At 42.9% G+C, this 22,027-nt stretch overlaps 2 protein-coding genes across 12 annotated transcripts in view; one reads left to right on the forward strand and one right to left on the reverse strand.

Annotated features, from left to right (window-relative positions):
• Positions 1-345: 345 nt before the first annotated feature.
• TRMT5 (tRNA methyltransferase 5) lies at positions 346-10,677 on the reverse strand. Of its 4 annotated transcripts, none has more exons than XM_034769651.1 (5): positions 10,597-10,677; positions 7,370-8,022; positions 6,283-6,407; positions 1,167-1,821; positions 346-631 (listed from the first exon to the last, which is right to left on the reverse strand). In XM_034769651.1, the coding sequence occupies exons 1-5, from the start codon at positions 10,599-10,601 to the stop codon at positions 549-551; spliced, it is 1,521 nt and encodes a 506-aa protein (XP_034625542.1). In that variant the 5' UTR covers positions 10,602-10,677; the 3' UTR covers positions 346-548. The 4 variants fall into 4 exon arrangements, with proteins under 4 accessions (XP_034625542.1, XP_034625541.1, XP_034625543.1 ...); XM_034769650.1 differs by having other exon boundaries at positions 10,630-10,671; XM_034769652.1 differs by lacking the exon at positions 10,597-10,677 and adding an exon at positions 9,305-9,818.
• Positions 10,678-10,724: 47 nt separating this feature from the next.
• SLC38A6 (solute carrier family 38 member 6) overlaps positions 10,725-22,027 on the forward strand; it is a 111,595-nt gene continuing 100,292 nt past the window's right edge. For all 8 annotated transcript variants that reach the window (XR_004645393.1, XR_004645391.1, XR_004645392.1 and 5 more), the window contains exons 1-4: positions 10,725-10,966; positions 13,363-13,493; positions 14,552-14,625; positions 18,875-18,927. Coding sequence is in view for 4 of the 8 variants with exons in the window: in XM_034767534.1 (XP_034623425.1) it covers positions 10,814-10,966; positions 13,363-13,493; positions 14,552-14,625; positions 18,875-18,927 (411 nt within the window). In the remaining 4 variants the exon portion in view is untranslated. The remainder of the gene's footprint in view (positions 10,967-13,362; positions 13,494-14,551; positions 14,626-18,874; positions 18,928-22,027) is intronic.

The following is a 22,027-nucleotide window of genomic DNA, read 5'->3' on the forward strand; positions in this document are numbered from 1 at the left end:
ACAAAGCCCTGGCTGGGATGATTTAGTTGGTGTTGGTCCTGCTTTGAGCAGGGGATTGGACTAGATGACCTCCTGAGGTCTCTTCCAACCATAATATTCTATGATTCTAAATACAGATGGCCTTCCCTAACATAACTACAATTCTCCTTATAAAAGTTCTACAAAAATAGAGTGGGCCATGTTGTCCAATCTAAAACATCTACAATAAAAATGTCTTGCCATAAACTGCAAATGCCCAAAATAAAGCTACATCTGGAAACATTCACAATCTTTGTGCTATCACACACCCCCTGGCCATCCCCCCTCCCCTCCCCCGGACAACATACATATGACAGAACTAACGCATAACATGAGAAAATAAAAAGTTTAATAGTCTCTGCAATAAAAGAAATGATCCTGTCTAGTTACTGATCCTGGAATTTAAAAAAAAAAATTATGCATTATGACTATTTTCTTGGTGTATGGGGGTAAATCCATTCTGCTTTCAGTGACTTGAGGGTAGATTTCCCACCTAGCTCTCTTGCACAAAATAACCAAAACAGTATTAACTAGTCTTTTAAACTAGTCAATTTTTCTTCAGGAGAGTCTTCATTTGGGCGCAAACGTTTAGAAGCTGGTTCCACAGGACTCTCTGGAACAAAGTTCAGAAAGTAGTACATTAACATTTAATACATTTCTACACAAAACAGTCTCGCCACTAAAACATACACAGGACTTGTGGCACTTCAATGAACAGGACAAAGAGTCCAGTGTCAAAGTTGTCAGAGGAGGAGGGTGTCAGGGAGGGTGGAAGGTAAGCATGTGATGAGTCAACGCCATTAACCTTACTGGGACTAAAGCCTGACCCTACTGAACTCAATAGGAGTTTCTACATGAACATCAAGTTTTCCAATTAAAATTTATAGAACCTGATCCTGCCAATTTAGAGGCTCTGATTCTACAACTGACTTCACAAGGGTCTGCCTGTGTTACTTAGTGCAGGAGGGAATCTAAATTAGGACTAACAAATTGGAATTACACCACTAAATGAGACTCGAATCAGCCCCATAGCTGAGAGAATTCTAGTTTTAAATCCATCAAATGCAGTCTTTTTTTCTCAAGTATAATTTGAGACAAAGTATACAACTGAAAAACCCTAAAGTTTCCAGCATTGGACTTTAATTTACCTTCATGAGTACACTGCTTCTTGAACAGCACTTCAGCTGGGATCTGGAAACTGATGCACATCATTTCCTTATTTGGTGCAACACTTCTCACCAGATGAGTAGAACAGCGTCCCTCTAAAGAAGTTCCCAGAAAAACTTCAGCCCATTCTTGAACGTCTTTGGCTGGACTATCATGTTTTGAGAAGCTGTAACAGTGCACTGTGGGAAGGAGGTCAGTGCTGCATGGTTTTCCGTCTAATAAATGTTTGAAAACATCTAGAAATTCGATAGCCAAAGCTGGCAAATTCATGACTATGTGCAGAGTGTTTTTCCTTTCTTTTGTCAGAAGTGACAGTTCCTTGGTTAGCTCTTCTTTAACTGGCCCCAGAAGAAAATCCCGACCATCCATATTGAAATTTTTTATGTTTTTGTCCACTTTATTTAATTTACAGTTGTGTAGAAGCCATTTGTAGGATTCAGGGTTGAGATCATTTGCAAATACGCTGCACTTTTTCTTTGCAGCTGGAATGGCAAAAGGCCCAACTCCGGCAAAGACATCAAATAGAACATCACCTGGCTTTAAAAGTTCAATGATACGGCCATGTTCTGTGCTTAGACGGGAATTCCAATAGACTTTAGAAAAGTCAAATTCATAGGTGATGTTGTTTTCTCTAGTCTGAAAAAGTCCAAGACATTTGTTTAAACCACCTGTATTTAGATTCCAGACATATATGTATGTTTAAACAATCAATTTATTAAACATTTTACTAAAATGTAATGGGAACATTGATGTTCATGCCACTGATAGGACAAGAGAATCTTGATCTTATTTAATAAGCATTCTATTAATCAGAAAACATCTTCAATGCCAACTGGCTTTCCCAGCCCAGCTCTTTCTATAAAAGGACCATTAAATGGTCCTCTGGCCAAATAAGGAATATTTCAGTCAGTCAATCCAGGTAGCTGTCATATGTAAAGCACAAGGTGGGGAAAAAAGCAACAACTTAAAATGACCATTTTAAAAAATTAGTCCCTTCAAGGACTTTGTGGCTGGCTGATAATTGCTTTATTAGTAGCTGGTTTCGGAAGAACCTCAAATCCTCCTCATTCTAGAATCCACAGTAACTAACAGGATGAAAATGCGAGTATGGCAGGGGTGGATCAAATTCAGCTACTTGGTAGCCAGTTCTACAAACTCTGAAACTGTATTGCACTTGGCCTTCACAGGTGGCATAGTCCTGGTTACCGACCCCCATCAAACAGGAAGTTTGAGATACCTAAAGTTCTTGGAGTGTACTAATGATTACTGAAGTGAGGTGGTGATATAAAACCCCCTTTACCTTCTGTGACACAAGGACCCCTTGGTGCCAACTGGCAGAGGGCACAAAGGGTACACAGGGTTTTATAGGCACCTTCAAGGTTGGATATATGTATAATAATTTACCAAAGGCTGATATGAGAGATTTCTACCTCGAGCCAGTAGTCCTCTGGTCACCGTAATCATTGTTAAATGTCTGAATGGATAATATTTGAGTTATGTATCTCTACTGAAAATTATTTTCCTATGGTCTTGAAGTGAAGGCAGATCCCAGGAAATGACAAACCTCAAAAATGTTCATTTTAGGTAGGCGGTAACAGACACCTATCTCCCTCTCTGGCCATTTGGGTATTGTATGCCCCATGCAGTATGCCTATTTGCATACTAAGCCAGTTGCAAAGTGAGAAATTGCAAAATCTACAAGAAAGGAAACCTACACAATGAAAAACAGCTGAGGTGGGGAGAAGGTCGTGTTTATGAATAAAGACAAAGTATTGGGCTGGTATAGTGGAGGGGGGGAACACAATGAATCCTTCATCTAGGCGGCAAACTGACAGCATACTTCTCTCATGAAAGAATTCTGGGTGAGCAATATTCTACAAGATCTGAGAGTATCTTGTTAATTAAGTCTAGGCTCTGGGATATGTTACTTTATATGTAATCGTTTGTTTCCAATACTATCTATTGCTATTACTATGCTTAGAGCAATCAAGTCTAAGTTTATTTAACAATCAACATATCTAAGTGCTGTGTGCTAAACAGAGTGGTGATCTGAAATGGTAAGCTGGGGTGTACTGTTCCTTTGGAAGCAGTGACTGTCAATATTGCAAGTGTACAGCAGTGGACCAGGGGCTGGAAAGTCCAGGGAGACACTCTGAGGACTAGAGGATTGGGGTTTGCCTATTGCTAACCTTCAGAGTAACAGTGGGGCCTGCGAGGCCTAGAGGGGAGTGCTTGTGTTGCAGGTGGAGTTGGGGAGCTGACCCCCAGGCAGGCACAGACAAGCATTCCTCACAATATGGGCAGGTGGTAAAAAGGTGCCTTACAACACTGGGTACCTCCAGGAAGGCTCACACCTTCCCCTCTCCGATCTGAAATATTTTTTGTGCTAGCTTGACATGTAATCTATGATGAATAATCAAAGACTCACTACCATTTGCATTGCCAATAGACATAATACAAAACTATTTTACACACTCATACCCACAGTGCAAGAACTCCAGTAGTAGAGAAACATAGCTCAAATATGCTTAATTATGAGCTAATGCCACCTTGCAATCTTGAATGAAATCAGACTGTTGATCTGATTAAAATCTTTTCTATTTGTGTGTTCTGCCAGCTCTACAGGCACAAACTAATTATGTTTCAGCGGAAACCTAATTAAATTTAACCAAAAATTTTTTAAAAATGAATTGCCAAATTAGTAATTGTTGCCTTAACTCCCGTCTAAGCCTTAACAGCCCAGTTAAATTAATAGTACTTTCTATGTATTGACAATTAGTGCTTTTCACCCAAGGGTCATAAAACATCTACCAAAGTGTTACAAAAGGGGGAAACTGAGGCACAATCTCTTGCCTAGGTCACAGTCAGTCAGTGGTAGACACAGGAACAGAATGTAAGGCCTAGCCTTTGCTCCAGGCACTACACTACGCAAAGTGAATCCAAAGCACTTACCTTATTTTCTTCCACCAAATGTATTTAACACTGTAAAAATACTTTGGGGTTTTTGGAAGGGGAAGGGAACCTAAGTTCTAAATTAGTAACTTTTAGGGCTGTCAAGTGATTAAAAAAAATCACGATTAAGCAACATTTATTTATTTAAAATATTTTTGGATGTTTCTACATTTTCAAATATTGATTTCAATTACACCACAGTACAAACTGTAGAGTGCTCACTTTATATTTTTTATTAAATATTTGTACTGTAAAAAACAAGGTAGTATTTTTCAATTCACCCCATACAAGTACTGTAGTGCAATCTCTTTATTGTGAAAGTTGAACTTACAAATGTAGAATTATGTGCATCAATAACTGCATTCAAAAATAAAACAATGTAAAACTTTAGAGCCTACAAGTCTAGTTGGTCCTATTTCTTATTCAGCCAATTGCTCAGACAAATAAGTTTGTTTACATTTGCAGGAGATAATGCTGCCTGCTTCTTCTTCACAATGTCAGCAGAAAGTGAGAACAGGCATTCACATGGCACTGTTGCAGCCGGCGTCACGTGGTATTTACATGCCAGATGCGCTAAAGATTCATATGTCCCTTCATGATTCATCAAGCATTCCAGAGGACATGCGTCCATGCTGATGACAGGTTCTGCTAGATCACAATCCAAACCAGTGTGGACCAATGCATGTTCATTTTCATAATCTGAGTCAGATGCCACCAACAGAAGGTTGATTTTCCTTTTTGGTGGTTCAGGTTATGTAGTTTCCGCATTGGAGTGTTGCTCTTTTAAGACTTCTGAAAGCATGCTCCACACCTCATTCCTCTCAGATTTTGGAAGGCACTTCTGATTCTTAAATCTTGGGTCAAGTGCAGTAGCTATCTTGAGAAATCTCACACTGCTACGAAAGTGTTCTTTAAATGAACGTGTGCTGAGTCATCATCCGAGACTACAACAACATGAAATATATGGCAGAATGCAAGTAAAACAGAGCTGGAGACATACAATTCTCCCCCAAGGAGTTCAGTCACAAATTTGATTAAGGGTTTTTTTATATTAATATGGAAGCATGTCCTCTAGAATGGTAGCCGAAGCATGAAGGGGTATACGGATGTTTAGCATATCTGGCACGTAAATACCTTGCAACGCTGGCTACAAAAGTGCCATGCGAATGGCTGTTCTCACTTTCAGGTGACAAACAAAAAGCAGGCAGCATTATCTCCTGTAAATGTAAAAACTTGTTTGTCTTAGCGACTGGCTGAACAAGAAGTCGGACTGAGTGAACCTGTAGGCTCTAAACTTTTCCATTGTTTTTGAGTGCAGTTACATAACAAAAAAAATCTCTACATTTGTAAGTTGCATTTTCACGATAGAGATTGTACTACAGTACTTATTTGAGATTAACTGAAAAATACTTTATCATTTACAATGCAAATATTTGTAATACATATAAAGTGAGCAGTCTACACTTTGTATTTTGTGTTGTAATTTAAATCAATATATTTGAAAATGCAGAAAAACATTTAATAAATTTCAATTGATATTATATTAACAGTAGGGTTAGTCTACATCTGGATTTCCCCGGACATGTCCGTCTTTTTGGTGCTCAAATCCCCATCCGGGGGGAATTTCCAAAGAGCCGGACAAGTCCGGGGAAATAGGGAGGCATAAGCCAGGGTCCGCCCAGCCCTAGCACGATCCGCAGCACAGCCCAGCCGCCCTGGCTACAATGCTCGGACGAGATACGGGGGCGGGCCTCAGGCTTCCCACGCGGGCGGGGACCCCACGGCCGCTGGGGGACCCACCCTTCCTATGGCCTCGATGCCCCGCGCAGCTCGGAACCCGGCGCCGCGGGAGCTGTTTCCGGCGGGGACAGACAGGCTGGGGAACGTGCTCAGCGGCAGGAAGGAAGCTGTGGCTGGGGCTGCAGGGACCCATGCCGCCAAGCGTCTGAAGCCCCCACCAGGCAGAGGTAGACCGGGGCACACAGATCACATACAGGACTGCTAAGTACTGAGATACTGGGCCGGGGGTGGGATTGGGACAACATTTAAGTTTTATGGTATCTTTCCATCACATCTACTCTTCCACTTCAACTGCATTCTGTGTGTCTGACTAGCTGTGCCAGGAGAAAATAGGAAAAACTGTACCTTTGTTATCATATTGGCCTCTCCCGCTAGCACTTCCATTTGAAAATTTCGATAAGTGTTGTCAATAATATTGATTTTATTTACTGAACAGGTGATTCCTGGATTCTTGTCAATTATAACCTGACCTGCAAGAAAGGGATAAAAATATTCAGCCAATAAGTGTTGCTAAATCTTTAAATCCTGTAAAATATATGACAGCAATTGAGTTTGCTTTTTTAAAATACAACTACCTATAGAATGACTTGAATGATTTCACATATAGTGTGCTATAAATTATTTCCACTAGTGCCACTGTCACAGGGAACTCCTAGTGCAAATATTTTACACTGAAAAAAGAGGGTTAGATTCCCAGTGAAGGCTCTTGTGCTTCAGGGAGAGAGTACTGTCTACTGCGGAGATTCCCAATCTATGTAAGCTTGATGATCCATCCAATCACTGCACCATTTAAGTGATGGTATGTGAACCAATAAAGTTTAGGAGCTGCTGCTCTAGTGGGTAGGTCACTGGTCTGGAACTCAGGAGACCTAGTTCTGCTACTGACCTGCCACGTGACCTTAGGCAAGTCACTTCACCTGTAGTGTTCTGGGGCATTTCAGCACTACTGTAATACACATAATAAATCATCATTATCTACAGGGCCGATTCAACTCCCATATCAACGTGATTCTCCTGGTACCCAGATCAGCTAGTAACATAAGTTCAAAGGGCAGACTAGAGTAGTAAGCTATAGCTGCTATATAAATAAAATGTTACAGTTTTGATCTTGGTCTCCCCTGCCATAAAGGAGTTGAGCTTAATGGGCCTAACCTGAAATTTGCTACATGCAAAGGGCCTGACCCAGTGAGGTCAAATGACTACTACTAACTTCAAGTTCACTATACATTAAGAAGGCCTGATCCAGTGCCCTTTAACCCAAGCATTCACTTTTAATAAAAGGCTGTTTAAGGTAAGAAAATTTTAAAACAATGAGGGTTCCCAAAAGGTTTCCCTGTGCAAAATAATCATCTCTAGCTCAGGCACTTGTTAAAATGACTTATCCAATTATACGCTTCTCCCAAAGTTATTTGAGTGTGAAGGTTGTACGTACCAATCAGATGTTTGTAGGGTAGCTGATGATCTCTAAGATTCAAGTGAGCTATATGGCCAATCCTAGTAAATCCAGAGGTGACATCTTGACCTACAGGAAGCACCGCTCGTAAGATTTCCTCAGTCTTGAAATTGTCGTAAGTCAGTTCCAAGTTATACTTGGACACCTGAGGGTCAATATTAAACTGCTTTAATATTTCTTGTTCAGATTCTTCCAGTGAATATTCTGCTGATATTTTATAAGGATCCAACAAAACAAGTCTGTCTTCATCTTTTGGATCATCAATCACTCGCTTCAGACCTGGGCGATGCAGTGTTATATGTTTGAGGGATTTTAACAATTTGTTTATTACTTCCTTTCTCACTTTTAGAACTGGAACAACAATTGTCCTTTTGAAAGCTGCTCTGTCAAGTGTTGTCATTCCACGTACTTCAGGATGAGGTGAATACAGTTCAAGATCTGCTTTATTTTCTAGAATTTCAGGCATTGTAAAGAAACTGTTTCTCTGAACTACCCAAAAAAATCCAGGTACTCTCTCAAAATACTGTACCAGCAGTAACCAAACTTCTGGAAATGATGTATTTGATGCAGCTGTTCTAAAAAGTTTAGTTTTCAGTAGCCTAGCAGAGTATCCATATAATCTCCATAAAATCCTAGAAGGGAAATTATTCCTTTTATAGACATTATGTAATCATTCCATTTAAAAAAAATACTGCAAGTCACATGGATTTGCAATTCTCACAAAATAAAGTTTGTATCAAGTAATGCACAACAGTTTTGTATAGTTCATAAATAGAGAATTCTCAACCAATTTTATGTAATGGTGGACAATCACCTCATACCCATACACAAAAGTGAAGTGTACTTGCAATTGATGGGCCTGATGATGCTCCCATTAAGACAAATATGTTTAGATCTGTTTGCTGTCTCTGATAAAGCTGATCAGTGAGCACTGGTAGCCAGACTGCAGTTGCTGGTGGGTGGAACCACGCTGCAGGGACTTAGCTCATTTGTGGGAGGGTAAACTGAACTGGAACAGGAATCTGTCTTTATCTTTTAGTGTTCCCCCTAAGGGCTGCTGCTTTCTGCCTGCTCTACCTCCCCATTCAATATATACAAAATGAGGCTATTATTGGTTTTACAAGAGGAAGAGGTAGAGCTATCCCCTGACACTAGTTCTATCTAGGTTTTCTTAGTGTACTCATCACTGTAGTATAGTATCTGAGTGCTGTGTCTCATTGTATAAGTTTTCCCATGATAGCAGTCAGTTGTTTGGATGTAAGTCTTATTTGTATTGCTCTTAAGTCATGCAGTTGATTTTTTGGTGGTGGTAAAAAGCCATCCACTCCTTGTGCACCCTCATTTCCTGCTCTGCCCTCATGCAGTTGCTACCACTTTTCCTTTGTTTCTATCCTTTTCCTGTGCATCTTTTTTTTTTTTTTTTGCCTCCCTTTTCACTCACCAAAGGCTCCTCAGTGTTCAGACTGGACACGCATTGGTGAGTGTATGTGCTCTCACAGCTTAAGTTGAGTATTGTGCAAAATATATAAGCCTAGTCCAGTGGGCTTTGGTGCCTTCGCCTCTGGGGCTAGATACATCAATTGCTAGCAAGGCCAGCTGTACAAAGGATTACCATATGGTGGTGGAAGTAGAGGTCTTTCCAACTGTCACCCACAACCACAGAAACGGAAACAGACGTGGGGTCATAAGTTTTTGTTTCACTCCTCACCTTGTCCCATTCCACTAGACTGCCCCTTTGTAGGAAACCTGACTTAAGTAATGCTCCTGGAAAGCATATTGAGGGTGCCTTATACCCTCTAGTTACTCAGTTAATGTGGCTACCACTCCTCATTGGATGAGTTCAGAATTTCAGAGTGTCTGGATGCTGTTTCCACTTGGAACTCTATTTGGCAACATTATTTTGGGAAGACTTACTTTCAGTTTTTCTGGAAAGACTGTTTCCTCTCTAATGGAGTCCTGAATAAAATCACTCATGCTTTCTTTAGTCCCCTTCATACAACAAGTAATTCACTCCTAAAAGGCTTGCCTTGAAATTAATCTAAAAGCTGCAAGTGTTGATGAATGTTGTGTTTGTTCCTTGGTATAGAATGAAGACCATCAGTAATTCCTTAGCTCCATAATCTGCACTTATTGCCACTATGAAAATGGATTCAGTTCAAAGTTCTTCGGATGGTATACTGAGGCCTTTATTTTGCTAGGTTCAAAGTAACTGAAGAATTTTCTGTTGCTAGTCTCCCTCCAACACAATTGATGTCAGATAGAACAGTCTATCTTGAGGTTGCACTTGAACTGGGTCAGAAGTAGGCTGGTCTTGCTGCAAAGACCCAATCTGCAGCATTCATTCCCTGATTACGTTTTAGGACATGTCTATGACAGCTACTGTAGTGCTGACACTTCCTACATCAATGGAAGGTGGTTTTCTTTCAATGTAGTTTACTGCCTCTTGGAGGGATGGATTATCAGGTCAACAGAACAATTTTTCCAGTGCCCTACCTCTGTCTGTACGGGCAGTTAGGTCAAACCTACCTATAGCCCTGAACCTTGAAGAAAGACTGACTACATTAGCCTCCCCTTTTTGAATTTGTTTGAGCAGCACCCTTCCAGACCAGTGGGTCCAGTTTTGTTTTAGAGGAGCAAGATCAGATCAACGTGGGCCAAAACACCAACAAATGGATCCCTGAACTTGCTTCAGATGGAAACTTTTTTAAACCACTAAACGTTCCCTTCTGTGTTGGCTGCAGCCTTGTTCCTGTGCGTCTGAACCGGACCTGGGAGCTAAGGCCACAAAGAGAAGAACCGCCCCGTCCTGGTGCCCTTCCAGGGGCTGGGCGGAGAGGGGCGCGAACAAACCCCCTGCCCAACGAAAAGCAAACGAGAGCTTCAGTGCGGTCACGCTCCAGGCGGCGAACGGCATCGGCGGGGCAGCTGCTCTAGAAAGACCAGGAACTTCCACCTCGGCCTCTCTCTGCAGCCCGGGCCGCAGCCGGGCATCGGCCAGAACGAGTAACCCCCTGGTCCGGCTCGCTCCTCAGCCAGTGGGACAGGTGGGCCGGGGCCCGTCCCCTGTCGCGGCTCGCCGGTTACACGGCGCGGGGTCAGCCCCTTCCCCTCAGATACCCAGGGCCCGGCCCTTCCCCCACAGGGGCCCCGTATCCTCCTCACTAACCGACTCCCCGGCCGGGCTGCGAGCCTTGCCCGCGCCTCACCTCATGTCGGGCTCCTGCAGCGCGCGCGCCTACCTGTGCGCTCTCCTCAGGCGCATTAAGACGTCATCGGGCGGAGACCGGCGAACGGGCGTGGGGGAGGGGAGAGTGACGGCATCAGGCGGCGCCGCCTCCCCTCCCCCCCCAGCCGTCTCTAGGGGGAGGCTCCAGTCCGGCCTGAGGCACCGCCCAACTCCCGCCCCTCGAGAGTGGGCTCGGGATGGGGCGGCTCGCTGGGCTCGGCGCACAGGGCACCATGCAACTCCCGGGTCCCGGCTGCATCAACTGCGAGCCGGGCTGGTACCTATCTGCCCGCGAGCAGGAAGAGGAGCAGGAGTCCGCCCCGTTGCTGCCCCCAGCGCCGCTGGGCAATGTGTGTGAGGGGACCGGGGGCTGGGCGTGAGGGGTCCCGGGGGGGTCTGTGGCAGGAGCTGAGGGAGCAGAGTTGGGTCTGAGCTGGAGCCGGGGAGGAGGGAGCTGTCTGTCACGAAGGTGTGAGGCGAGGAGGGGGAGACTTTTTATCCCGCCTAGGCAGGCTTCCCCACTTGTGCTTTGGGGGGCGACTGGGGATGGGAGGATAGCTCATTCTCCATGAGCAATTCAAGCCTTGGCTTTTTTGCTTGATCCTGCCACCCGAGAAAGTAGATTAGGGCCCGTGGTGATGGTGTGGGTTGTTTGTGAAGGGAAACAATTGTTCACTTGACTGAGATCACCAAACTCGTCTTAGACAACTATTAGATGGTAATGACTATTGGGGTTGGGTTTTACTGGTCTGGGCTGAATTTAAACCAGCAGGGACATGCAGCCCTGATGAGAATGTGGGGAGGTTGGGGTGGGAATCACAAGTCTGTCGCATCTTAACATGCGCGATTTCAGCTTTACGCGGTTGGCAAAAACAACAATAAAAAAAGAGAAACAATAATTTTAATATTGTACTTGTAGTGCGGGCGATTCCACCCGCCATTCAACTCAATGTAATTTTGACTATACGCGGTTTTCGCTTTACGCGCTAACCACGGAACGGAACCACCGCGTAAGCTGAGACTCACCTGAACTGTCTTGGCATTTTTTGGTGCTGCTTGTATTTTATTAGCATTAGTGTGCTTGGTGCCCTAGAAGCAAATGAGGACAGTCTCCACCCCAAGAAGCTGATAGGCTAGTTCAGACAAATGATACATAATGTAGCCATTGAGTAAGAATTTTGGAGCATTTGTTTTTGAAAGACTTCATGAAGACTTCATCAATGATTTAGATAGTGGCATAGAGAGTACGTTTATAAAGTTTGCGGACGATACCAAGCTGGGAGAGGTTGCAAGTGCTTTCGAGGATAGGATTAAAATTCAAAATGATCTGGACAAACTGGAGAAATGGTCTGAAGTAAATAGGATGAAATTCAATAAGGACAAATGCAAAGTACTCCACTTAGGAAGGAACAATCAGTTGCACACATACAAAATGGGAAATGACTGCCTAGGAAGGAGTACTGCGGAAAGGGATGTGGGCGTCATAGTGGATCACAAGCTAAATATGAGTCAACAGGATAACACGGTTGCAAAAAAAAAAAAGCATCATTCTGGGAGATATTAGCAAGAGTATTGTAAGCAAGGCACGAGAAGTAATTCTTCCACTATAGTCCGTGCTGATTAGGCCTCAACTGGAGTACTGTGTCCAGTTCTGGGTGCCACATTTCAGGAAAGATGTGGACAAATTGGAGACGGTCCACAGAAGAGCAACAAAAAAGATTAAAGGTCTAGAAAACATGACCTGTGAGGGAAGATTGAAAAAATTGGGTTTGTTTAGTCTGAAGAAGAGAAGACTGAGAGGGGACATAAGTTTTCAAGTACATAAAAGAGGAGGGAGAAAAATTGTTCTTAAGCTCTGAGGATAGGACAAGAAGCAATGGGCTTAAATAGCATTAAGGGTGGTTTAGGTTGGACATTAGGAAAAACTTCCTAACTGTCAGAGTGGTTAAGAACTGGAATAAATTCCCTAGGGAGGTTGTGGAATCTCCATCATTGGGGATTTTTAAGAGCAGGTTGGACAAACACCTGTCAGGGTTGGTCTAGATAATACTTAGTCCTGCCTTGAGTGCAGGGGACTGGACTAGATGACCTCTCGAGGTCCCTTCCAGTTCTATGATTCTGTGATTCTATGAAGAAAGTGTATTTTGAGGAGATATTTTAAGGAGAGGAGAAGGTGTTTAGCACATGAAAAAAAGACTCTCATGCTCAAAGGACAGTGTGAACTAATAAAATAATACCTAGAAGGTGGCAGAAAGATGACAAGGATACAAAGTGGGGTTGATAGCAGGGAGATTTGCCCTATAGAGTGGAGCAGGATGAAATGAGCATTGATGCAGGCACACCGCATAGTACAGGTCTTTAAAGTGAGGAGAACAGTTTTTCTGAGATGTTTGATCATGTATTTAACTAAGGCTTGGAAGCATTCAACTCTCCCAAGTGCTGCCGTTTCCTTACCTTTCTCCTCCTCCCCCCCCCGCTTCATTGGCTATCAAAGTCTTCTTTAACAAACAAAGCTAACCACATTCTAATATAAACCACTCTAGTTTGCAGTAGAAAACTACTGTCTTTGGGGATCATTACTATGCTGTACTATTTATTTTTTAAGTCTGGGTTCTAGAGTTTTATAAGGGTCTGCTGATGGAGAGAGGGAGAAGTTATGTGGCTGAAATTTCTTTGGTTTCTCCAAAACAAACAAACAAAAACACAAAACCCTCATACTAATTATATTTGTTTATCCTATTTACAGAGCGCTCTGAATCATGCATCTTCAGGTGTTTCCTTTGGTTTCTCAGTATTTAATTTAATGAATGCAATCATGGGAAGTGGAATACTTGGTTTATCTTATGCCATGGCCAACACAGGGATCATTGGATTTAGGTAAGTTTTTAGAGTAGCAGCCGTGTTAGTCTGTATCCGCAAAAAGAACAGGAGTACTTGTGGCACCTTAGAGACTAACAAATTTATTAGAGCATCTAAGGTGCCACAAGTACTCCTATTCTTTTTGGTAAGTTTTCAGTTTCACGTACATATCCATTCTAAAATTACCTTTACATGTTCATAGATTCTAGTACTGGAAGGGACCTCGAGAGGTCATCGAGTCCAGTCCCCTGCCCGCATGGCAGGACCAAGTACTGTCTAGACCATCCCTGATAGACAGTTCTTGAAGTACTGTACATAACTTTTTTTTTTTTTAAAGTGGGGAGCAAGATCTGAGCTGAGATTTTTGTATGTAAAAATATTACATTGTACAAGGACTGGGTGGCTTGTATTTTTGGCATTAAGGCTATGGACCCTTTCACTTCTAGGTTATTCATTCATATCTGGCCTGTGGAGGTAGTGACCTGAAGTCTCATTAATTGGTGGCAATTTGGTACTCAACCCAGTTCCTATGGATAGATGTTTATATCACAAAATCATTATCCCATTTAGTTTTAGAATTTAGAACAGAATCCTGCTGTCCAGGATAGGAATGATGCACTCCTGCTGAGCAGTATGGGGAAGCTTGTATTTCTACTCTTCATGTAGTACCTATTCTGTGAATGAACAGAGGACTAACTACCATTGTCAGTCTGACTCCTTCTGTAAGGACTAAGTTCACTTTAATATATATACAGACACACATGCGGCAGAGTTGCAGTTCCTGGTGGTTATGTTCCCAGTTATGGTTATGAAATGGTTCACGTGCAGTGCTTTTGTCCTACATAAATCTGTGATGACTTATAATCTAGCACATAAAAATGTAAAGTGTAGTGGAACATAGCAAACAGCAGATAAGTCAGTGACCATATGAACTTTGGTCAGCAGATGTGAGCCATAAAATGAGGAAGTCCTGTCTCATTATAACTTCTTTCTTGTGCAATAATAAACCAGTTTTAAAAAGAGAACATGTATTTTACTTTAAGAAATGCCTTAAACTTAAATATTTTATATTTTAGCATCTTGCTGCTGATTGTTGCCAGCCTTGCTTCTTACTCTGTATTTCTGCTGCTTAGTATGTGCATTCAGACTGGTAAGTGAAGAGAATATATAGAGCAATAGTCTATAGTTTGTCTCATCTACAAAGATGTGACCCTGTAAAATTATTTGAATTAATGGTATATAAATATGATACTGTATATCTCACTGTTGCTGTAATCTTTTGAAAATTAAGATTTGTCATTATTTTGTTATAAAACTCATCCATAAGTGTGATTTTGAAACTTTGACTGAAATTTTTTTTGCAGTAGGTATGATTTTTGAGCTCCTAGAAATTCTGCAAAGATGCATGAAAAAAGGGAAATATTTGATGTAGCTTAGTAAGGTGTTTTAACACCTTCTGGATTCAAGCATTTTATTTATATAAAGCAGGATCTTGGAGTATATATACTCCAAGATCCTGCTGCTGCTGCTTGCTTTGAAGAGCAGCAGCAAGCCCTAAATTAGCATCATTGTGGATACTTGTTCACTTTAATGGATACCTTATCAGGCTTGGTAATTTTATTTGACTGTTATCCATCCCCTTGCTCTTTGTATACCTCTTCTGTCTTAGAAATCATCTGATACTGCTTGATTCTGGTGTGTCTTCTGATTCTAGACCCTTAGTATTAACTTATCATAGTTCATGAATATTTGCTTTGGAATCTTAACTCTCTATAATAGCTAATCAGCTGCCACCTAATGATTTAACTCATGCTTTTTTAAAAATTGTTACTGAAACCTTAAGATGCCAGTTCCTTAAATTCTACTACATGGAGGTTTTCTGGTATAACCTGGCCTCTGTCTCCATCATCCATCTTGTCATTACTGCCCTATCTGTCTTCCTCACTTTAAGAATGGTTTTCATGGTAGGAGAAAGCTTTCTTTTCTTTCCTTATTGCTTTTGTTTCCCATAGCTAACTTTGGTCACTCAGCTGACTGTTTCCTGATTCTGCTCGGAGACTGCTGTTCCTGTCTTTGTCAGTTGAGTGATCTCCTTTACGCACATTTAAAAAAAAAAAAAATCAGTAGCGGTTAGGGATACTTTAATGAATAAATAAATAAATTAATGGAGATATCCCATCTCCTAGAACTGGAAGGGACCTTGAAAGGTCATCGAGTCCAGCCCCCTGCCTTCACTAGCAGGACCAAGTACTGATTTTGCCCCAGATCCCCAAGTGGCCCCCTCAAGGATTGAACTCACAACCCTGGGTTTAGCAGGCCAATGCTCAAACCACTGAGCTATCCCTCCCCCCCATGAAAGATGGCAATAGCTGCTTGGCGCTTTTGGACTAGTTTGTGGCTACCTTTTTCTCTCCAGCCAGTTAGGGTACAAGATTAGGGTGACAGTGTACCCCATAAGGCTTTATGGGGGGTGCTTATAAATGTATGTATGACATAACTGGAATATGTTTTGTGTAATATATCTCCGTAAAGGTTATGGTCTACTATATCTATTCATCCTATTTGTAGATATATATCATTTTCTACTTGAGATTAAGAATATGGGCTGTATGCTTGCTTGGTTTCTAAGTAAGCTTTGTGAGGCATTTGGTCAGCTTCTTTAGGAAGGAATTCACCAGTTTAAGTACCTGATCAGGAAACACTTGGGGAACAATGCATCTTGGAATGCTCCAATCCACATAAGAAGTCTTCCTGGAGACGTTCAAGATACCATGTGGACAATGGCTTCGGTCTGTAAAGACTGAGTCATGCAAGGACATGTGACTCACCCAGGTGACTCCAGAACTCCATCTTGAAGCTGGACTTTGCATAGGAGGGAGGAGGGGCTCTCCACCCACAAGAGAGAGTCTATTTAAACCCATGGGAGACCCCTCCATTTTGTCTTCAGCTGGCTAAGGAAGGAGCCTCTCCATCCCCCCCCCCCCCCCCCACAGGATACTTGAAGCTAGGTTTACACTGGCATAACAGAGCAGACTCTGGCCCATTTTGTTTTTGCACAACATATTGATGATGGTACTAGAGAGGAATGTGAAACACTGAGCTTGCAAAAGGCCTACAAGATGATTACGTTCTCTGTTGTTTTATCTATGCTATAGTAATTATTACTGTGTACAACTTTACAGAGACAGTTATTTGTCTGTCTTGAGTTTAGTCTGAGGCCCTGTGGCGGGTGACGACTCACCAGCGTGACGCCACCTGCTGTCATCCTGGGAATTAGCTCTTTTTGCAGCCTTGGAGTGCCCTCTGCAGGCTGGTGTTCCTCCCGGACCCCGGTGCCCCTTCTCTCTGGGTTCTGCCCCTGCAGTACCTCACAGTCTCTCAGGGTCTCCCCTCCCCAGGGAACCCCCTATCCCCACCTCACCTCAGTCTTTGGCTACTGCCAGTCACCATCTAGCCCCCGTTCACTGGGGCAGACTGCAGTGTAATTACCACTCATTGGCCAGGAGGGTTTGAACCTGCTGCCTCTGCCTACCGTTGGGCTGCCCTGCTGCAACCCCAGTATCATCTCGGCCTTTAACAAGGTCTGCAGCCTGGGGGTTTCCAGACTGGAGCTCCCCAGCTCCTCTAGCCTTTCCCCAGCCCTCCTCCACTCAGGTACCCTGTTGAGCTCCCAAGCAGTCAGGCCCATCTCTCTCTACAGCTAGAGAGAGACTGTCTGTCCTGCTGGCCCACAGCCCTCTTATAAGGGCCAGCTGGGCCCTGATTAAACTGGCCACAGCTGCGGCTGCTTCCTTAATCAGCCCAGCTTTTCCCGTTGCAGCCCTCTCCAGGGCTGCTTTTAACCCCTGTTTACTGGGGTGGGGCAGCTGCCCCACCACAGGCCCCAATCCTGCAACTTGATTGATGCAGGCTGATGCTTTCTCCCATGTGACATTCCATTGACTTCAGCGGGACTCAGCTCGGGGGTCTGTCCTGGCAGGTCAACTTGCAGGGCTGGGGCCAAAATAAGTTGTGACATGGGAAGAGATGGTAAAGCACATTGCCAGGGGGCTAAGTGAGAGGAAAGAGTATAAGAGTTATAAAAATAAAAACATGTCTTTAAGACTGATTTGCCCTCTAAAATACTTACTGCAGTTTTCAGAGTAGCAGCCGTGTTAGTCTGTATCCGCAAAAAGAACAGGAGTACTTGTGGCACCTTAGAGACTAACAAATTTATTAGAGCATAAGCTTTCGTGGACTACAGCCCACTTCTTCGGTGCATCCGAAGAAGTGGGCTGTAGTCCACGAAAGCTTATGCTCTAATAAATTTGTTAGTCTCTAAGGTGCCACAAGTACTCCTGTTCTTTTTTTTCTCCAGTCTGTTATAACCCTTTTTTTAGTCTGCCTATGCTATACAGATATTGACTATTGTAGACATATAGGGTTATAACAGACTGGAAAAAAAAAAGAACAGGAGTACTTGTGGCACCTTAGAGACTAACAAATTTATTAGAGCATAAGCTTTCGTGGACTACAGCCCACTTCTTCGGTGCATCCGAAGAAGTGGGCTGTAGTCCACGAAAGCTTATGCTCTAATAAATTTGTTAGTCTCTAACGTGCCACAAGTACTCCTGTTCTTTTTACTGCTGTTTGAATTTCAGCCATGTCCTGCATTAATATAGACTAGAAGAAAGGGGGTGGCATTTTTGAGAATAATTTACATCTTTTTGAAACTCCTTAATTTTCTAGTAACAAATTGTGGACCAACCAACATTTTGAGATTAATTCTTCCATTCAGAATGATCCCTTTTTAAGTTACCAGCATATATATTGGAAACTTGGATTACTTTTAACATGATTGCTTAGGTCAGGGGATTACTTTTGAAGGTGGGCCTCAGTGCACCTGTATGTAAGGATCTGTAGTGATTGTTCTTGGGGGCTAACCCTGCAAAGTACAGTGCACCTTCAGCTCTCCCTGAAATTAGTGGGCGTTGTGGGTGCTCAAAACCTTGCAGAACTGGGCGCTGAGGCTTACATTTCTTGAAAGATTTGTCCACTGTAATACAAAGCTGCCCCTTTTATTCTTTATGAAAATGAAATAAAATAATTTGTTTAATAAATATTGTTCAGAATGGTTTAATCCATGGTATAATCTACAAGAATTCTTAAAAAGAAGGTGATGTGGTATCCATATATTTGTAATCATGTTTAACGTAAAACTACTGTAATATAAATTTCTCTAAATCGTTATGTATATGTAGCAATGTATGTTGAAGAAAGTGTTTACATCCTAAAGCTATATTATAAATGAGAATCATAAAATACTGCTTTAGTTTTGTCATTGTAAAAAAATACACACCCAACTATTCATAACTAAAGTGAATATGAAGTTGGAAATACTTTGTGTTTTCTTTTAACAGCTGTCACTTCTTATGAAGATCTTGGTCTCTTTGCATTTGGATCACCTGGGAAGGTAACTTCTGTTTACAGTACCCATGTCTCTTTTATTCTGTACTTTAGTTCTGATAAATATTTTGTTGACTATAATTACATCATTCCTGTTTAAGAAATAGCTATGTAGTATAATTAGCAAAACCCTAACATTGTACAAACCCCATGATTTTTGTAAATAAATTCCTACTATTCCCCCAAAACAACGAGGAGTCCTTGTGGCACCTTCAATTTCTAGACCAGGGGTTGGCAACCTTTCAGAAGTGGTGTGCCGAGTCTTCATATATTCACTCTAATTTAAGGTTTCGCATGCCAGTCATACATTTTAATGTTTTTAGAAGATCTCTTTCTATAAGTCTATAATATAGAACTAAACTATTGTTGTATGTAAAATAAATAAGGTTTTTAAAATGCTTAAGAAACTTCATTTAAAATTAAATTAAAATGCAGAACCCCCCGGACCGGTGGCCAGGACCCGGGCAGTGTGAGTGCCACTGAAAATCAGCTTGCGTGCCGCCTTCGGCACGCGTGCCATAGGTTGCCTACCCCAGTTCTAGACTGTCCAGGCCAAAAGTTTAGTCAGCTCTAAAATAGGTAGCTTTAATTTATGGTGGCATATTCTGTTTAAACACAAAGACATCTTGAAGGAAAATGTTGTTGTTACTTTCCAGTCATAGATTAGTTTGATACAGGTAGTATTTACTACAGTGCGTTAGTTTTTGCTACCACCTAGTCATCCCAAAACTCCATTTCTAATGTTTTTATGACATTCAAATTCTGCACAATATTACCACATAATCTGTTTACAGATGTCTCTGAATGAGTCACTATGGTGCTTCAACTCTTAGAGAGCTTAGGGGATGTCTACACGGCAAACCCCTTTGCAGTAGTGAGTCTCAGAGCCCAGGTCAGCTGACTCAAGCTTGCAGGACCTGCTATGCAGGGCTAAAAATAGTAGTATAGATGTTCAGGCTTGGGCTAGAGCCCAGGTTCCAAGACCCTCATTGGGTTTCAGAGCCTGAGCCCAAACATCTATACTTAGGGCCCTACCAAATTTATGGTCCATTTTGATCAATTTCACGGCCAGGGGATTTTAAAATTGGTCAATTTCACGTTTTCAGCTTTTTACATCTGAAATATGGTGGTGTAACCTTGGGGGTCTCAACCCAAAAGGTACCCAGAAGTGGGTCTGAGCCCCCCCCCCCCCCCAATGCAAGAAGGGAAGGACAAGTCTTGTTCCTCCCTGGCCCAGCAGGGACTTACAGCTAGGAGTCCTCTAGCTGGGGTGCTTCCAGAAGCAGGAGGATATCAGACTCACCCCCACAAGCCTCCAGCTGCAGGAACTTCCAGTGCTGGGAGGGAGCTTCCTGCAGCAGGGGGAGGTGGATCTGATCTCTTTCCTCCACTGTCCACCCCCCCACACAACTGCCATGCAAGGGAAGGACAAGTCCTGTTCTCCCCAGCCCAGTAGGGACTTGTAGCTAGGAGAGCAGCAGGGGGATATCGGATGACACACCTGCACAAGCCTCCTCCAGCTGCAGGAACCTCCGGGGCTGGAGCTTCCTGCAGCAGGGGAGGCACTCGGAGGTGGGTCTGATCTCCCCCTGAGAACGAGAGCAGCTGTGCAGGAGAAAGACAAGCCCAGCCGGGACTTGCACCTAGGAGCCCCCTGGCTGGGGTGTTCCCAATAGCAAGGGGGAGATCAGATTTTACAGGAAAGGGCTTATTTCACGTTCTGTGACATGTTTTTCACGGCCATGAATTTGGTAGGGCCCTATCTATACTGCTGTTTTTAGCTCCTCAGCATGAGCTCAAGTAAGTTGACCCAGGCTTTGAGAGACTCTGTGGTGGGTGGGTGTTTGCTGTGAAGATGTACCTTAGATACTATGTGGAAGGTGAATACTGTAAGTAAATCAGACAAAGTTTAAGGAATGTTATAAATTTAGTGATCACTTCAGATGAACAATTCTTATTCTCAGAAGTCCTTATAAAGGCTTTTTGGGGTTAAGAATAAGTTGATGTGGCTTCCATGTTGATTAATAGATGGTCTGCTGCATGCATTTTTCTTAACCAGATTTGTCCAGTATTAGATGTAGCATGTGCAGGTGTAACGGAGTTCACTCACTGTTGGGACACCTCTTTATTAGCTCCTTTCAGGTCTGAGGCTTCCTGTCTGACAATTGCTCCTACCACATCTCCCCCTCACTCTCCTAGTTTCACGGTACTCCCTCTTTGTGACTCAGCCCTCCAGCCAGGTCACTGTAGTCCTCCCCTTCCAGGATATCAGCGTCCCACTGAATCTAATGTCCACATGCTGTTCCAGGCAGTCTTCCAGTTCAAGGCCAGGTCTTGTGTAACTTTCCCAGCTGCTGACAGGGAAACTTGGGTCCACCAGGTTCCAGCCCAGGGACCATGTATCTCCCAGCTACGGTCTTCTTGCTCCCAGACCCTGTCGCTGTTTCCCTGGGCCCTTTTTAGTCCCCCGATCTCCCCAGTCCAAATACCCTCCTCCCGGGGAGTGACTGTAGACTTCTTCCTCCCTTTGACTTGTCAAGACGCTGTAGCCTTAAAGAAACCTCCCTTCCCTCAGGGAGTGACTGCCAACTACTTCCTCTGCAGCAGCCCCCTTCTGTTCTCAGCTTCATCCCTTTAGACAGGCCCAACCTGCTCCTTCCCAGCTGAGATACTTCTTCCATTAGGCTTTATTGAGCTCTGGCTCTCCTCTAGGTGCAGCATATAAGGTTAATTGACCTACTTTAACCCACTCTGCCTTGTGTGGGGTCAATACCCTGTCACAGCAGGAAAAACACTGGAGTGGATCTCCTTTTTGAGAGGGAAATATATTAAACATTACCCATTCTCCATTATTATTATGATCTGTGTTTCAGGTTTCAGAGTGGTAGCCGTGTTAGTCTGTATCAGCAAAAAGAACAAGGAGCACTTGTGGAGTACTTCAGGAGTACTTCAGGTTGTGTGTGAACTGCCAAAACAGAGTTAATAAAAGGTTGCCTTTTTAAACAACTTCCTGAAGACAAAAAAAGCACAATGCAGAAGTCTTTTTTTTCTGCTTCACTGGCCAGATCCTTATCTCAGATTTATTGACCAAAGTTAAGATTAGATCA

The sequence above is a fragment of the Trachemys scripta genome, chromosome 4 (assembly GCF_013100865.1).
Source record: "Trachemys scripta elegans isolate TJP31775 chromosome 4, CAS_Tse_1.0, whole genome shotgun sequence".
Taxonomy (NCBI): Eukaryota; Metazoa; Chordata; order Testudines; family Emydidae; genus Trachemys; species Trachemys scripta.

Coding starts and splice junctions, on each gene's coding strand:
- TRMT5 (XM_034769649.1), bottom strand. CDS start 10,652: ATGCGCCTGAGGAGAGCGCACAG. Junction 6,408..7,369: donor ACCCTACAAACATCTGATTG/GTACGTACAACC, acceptor CCTTTCTTGCAG/GTCAGGTTATAATTGACAAG. Junction 1,822..6,282: donor AGGCCAATATGATAACAAAG/GTACAGTTTTTC, acceptor GGACTTTTTCAG/ACTAGAGAAAACAACATCAC.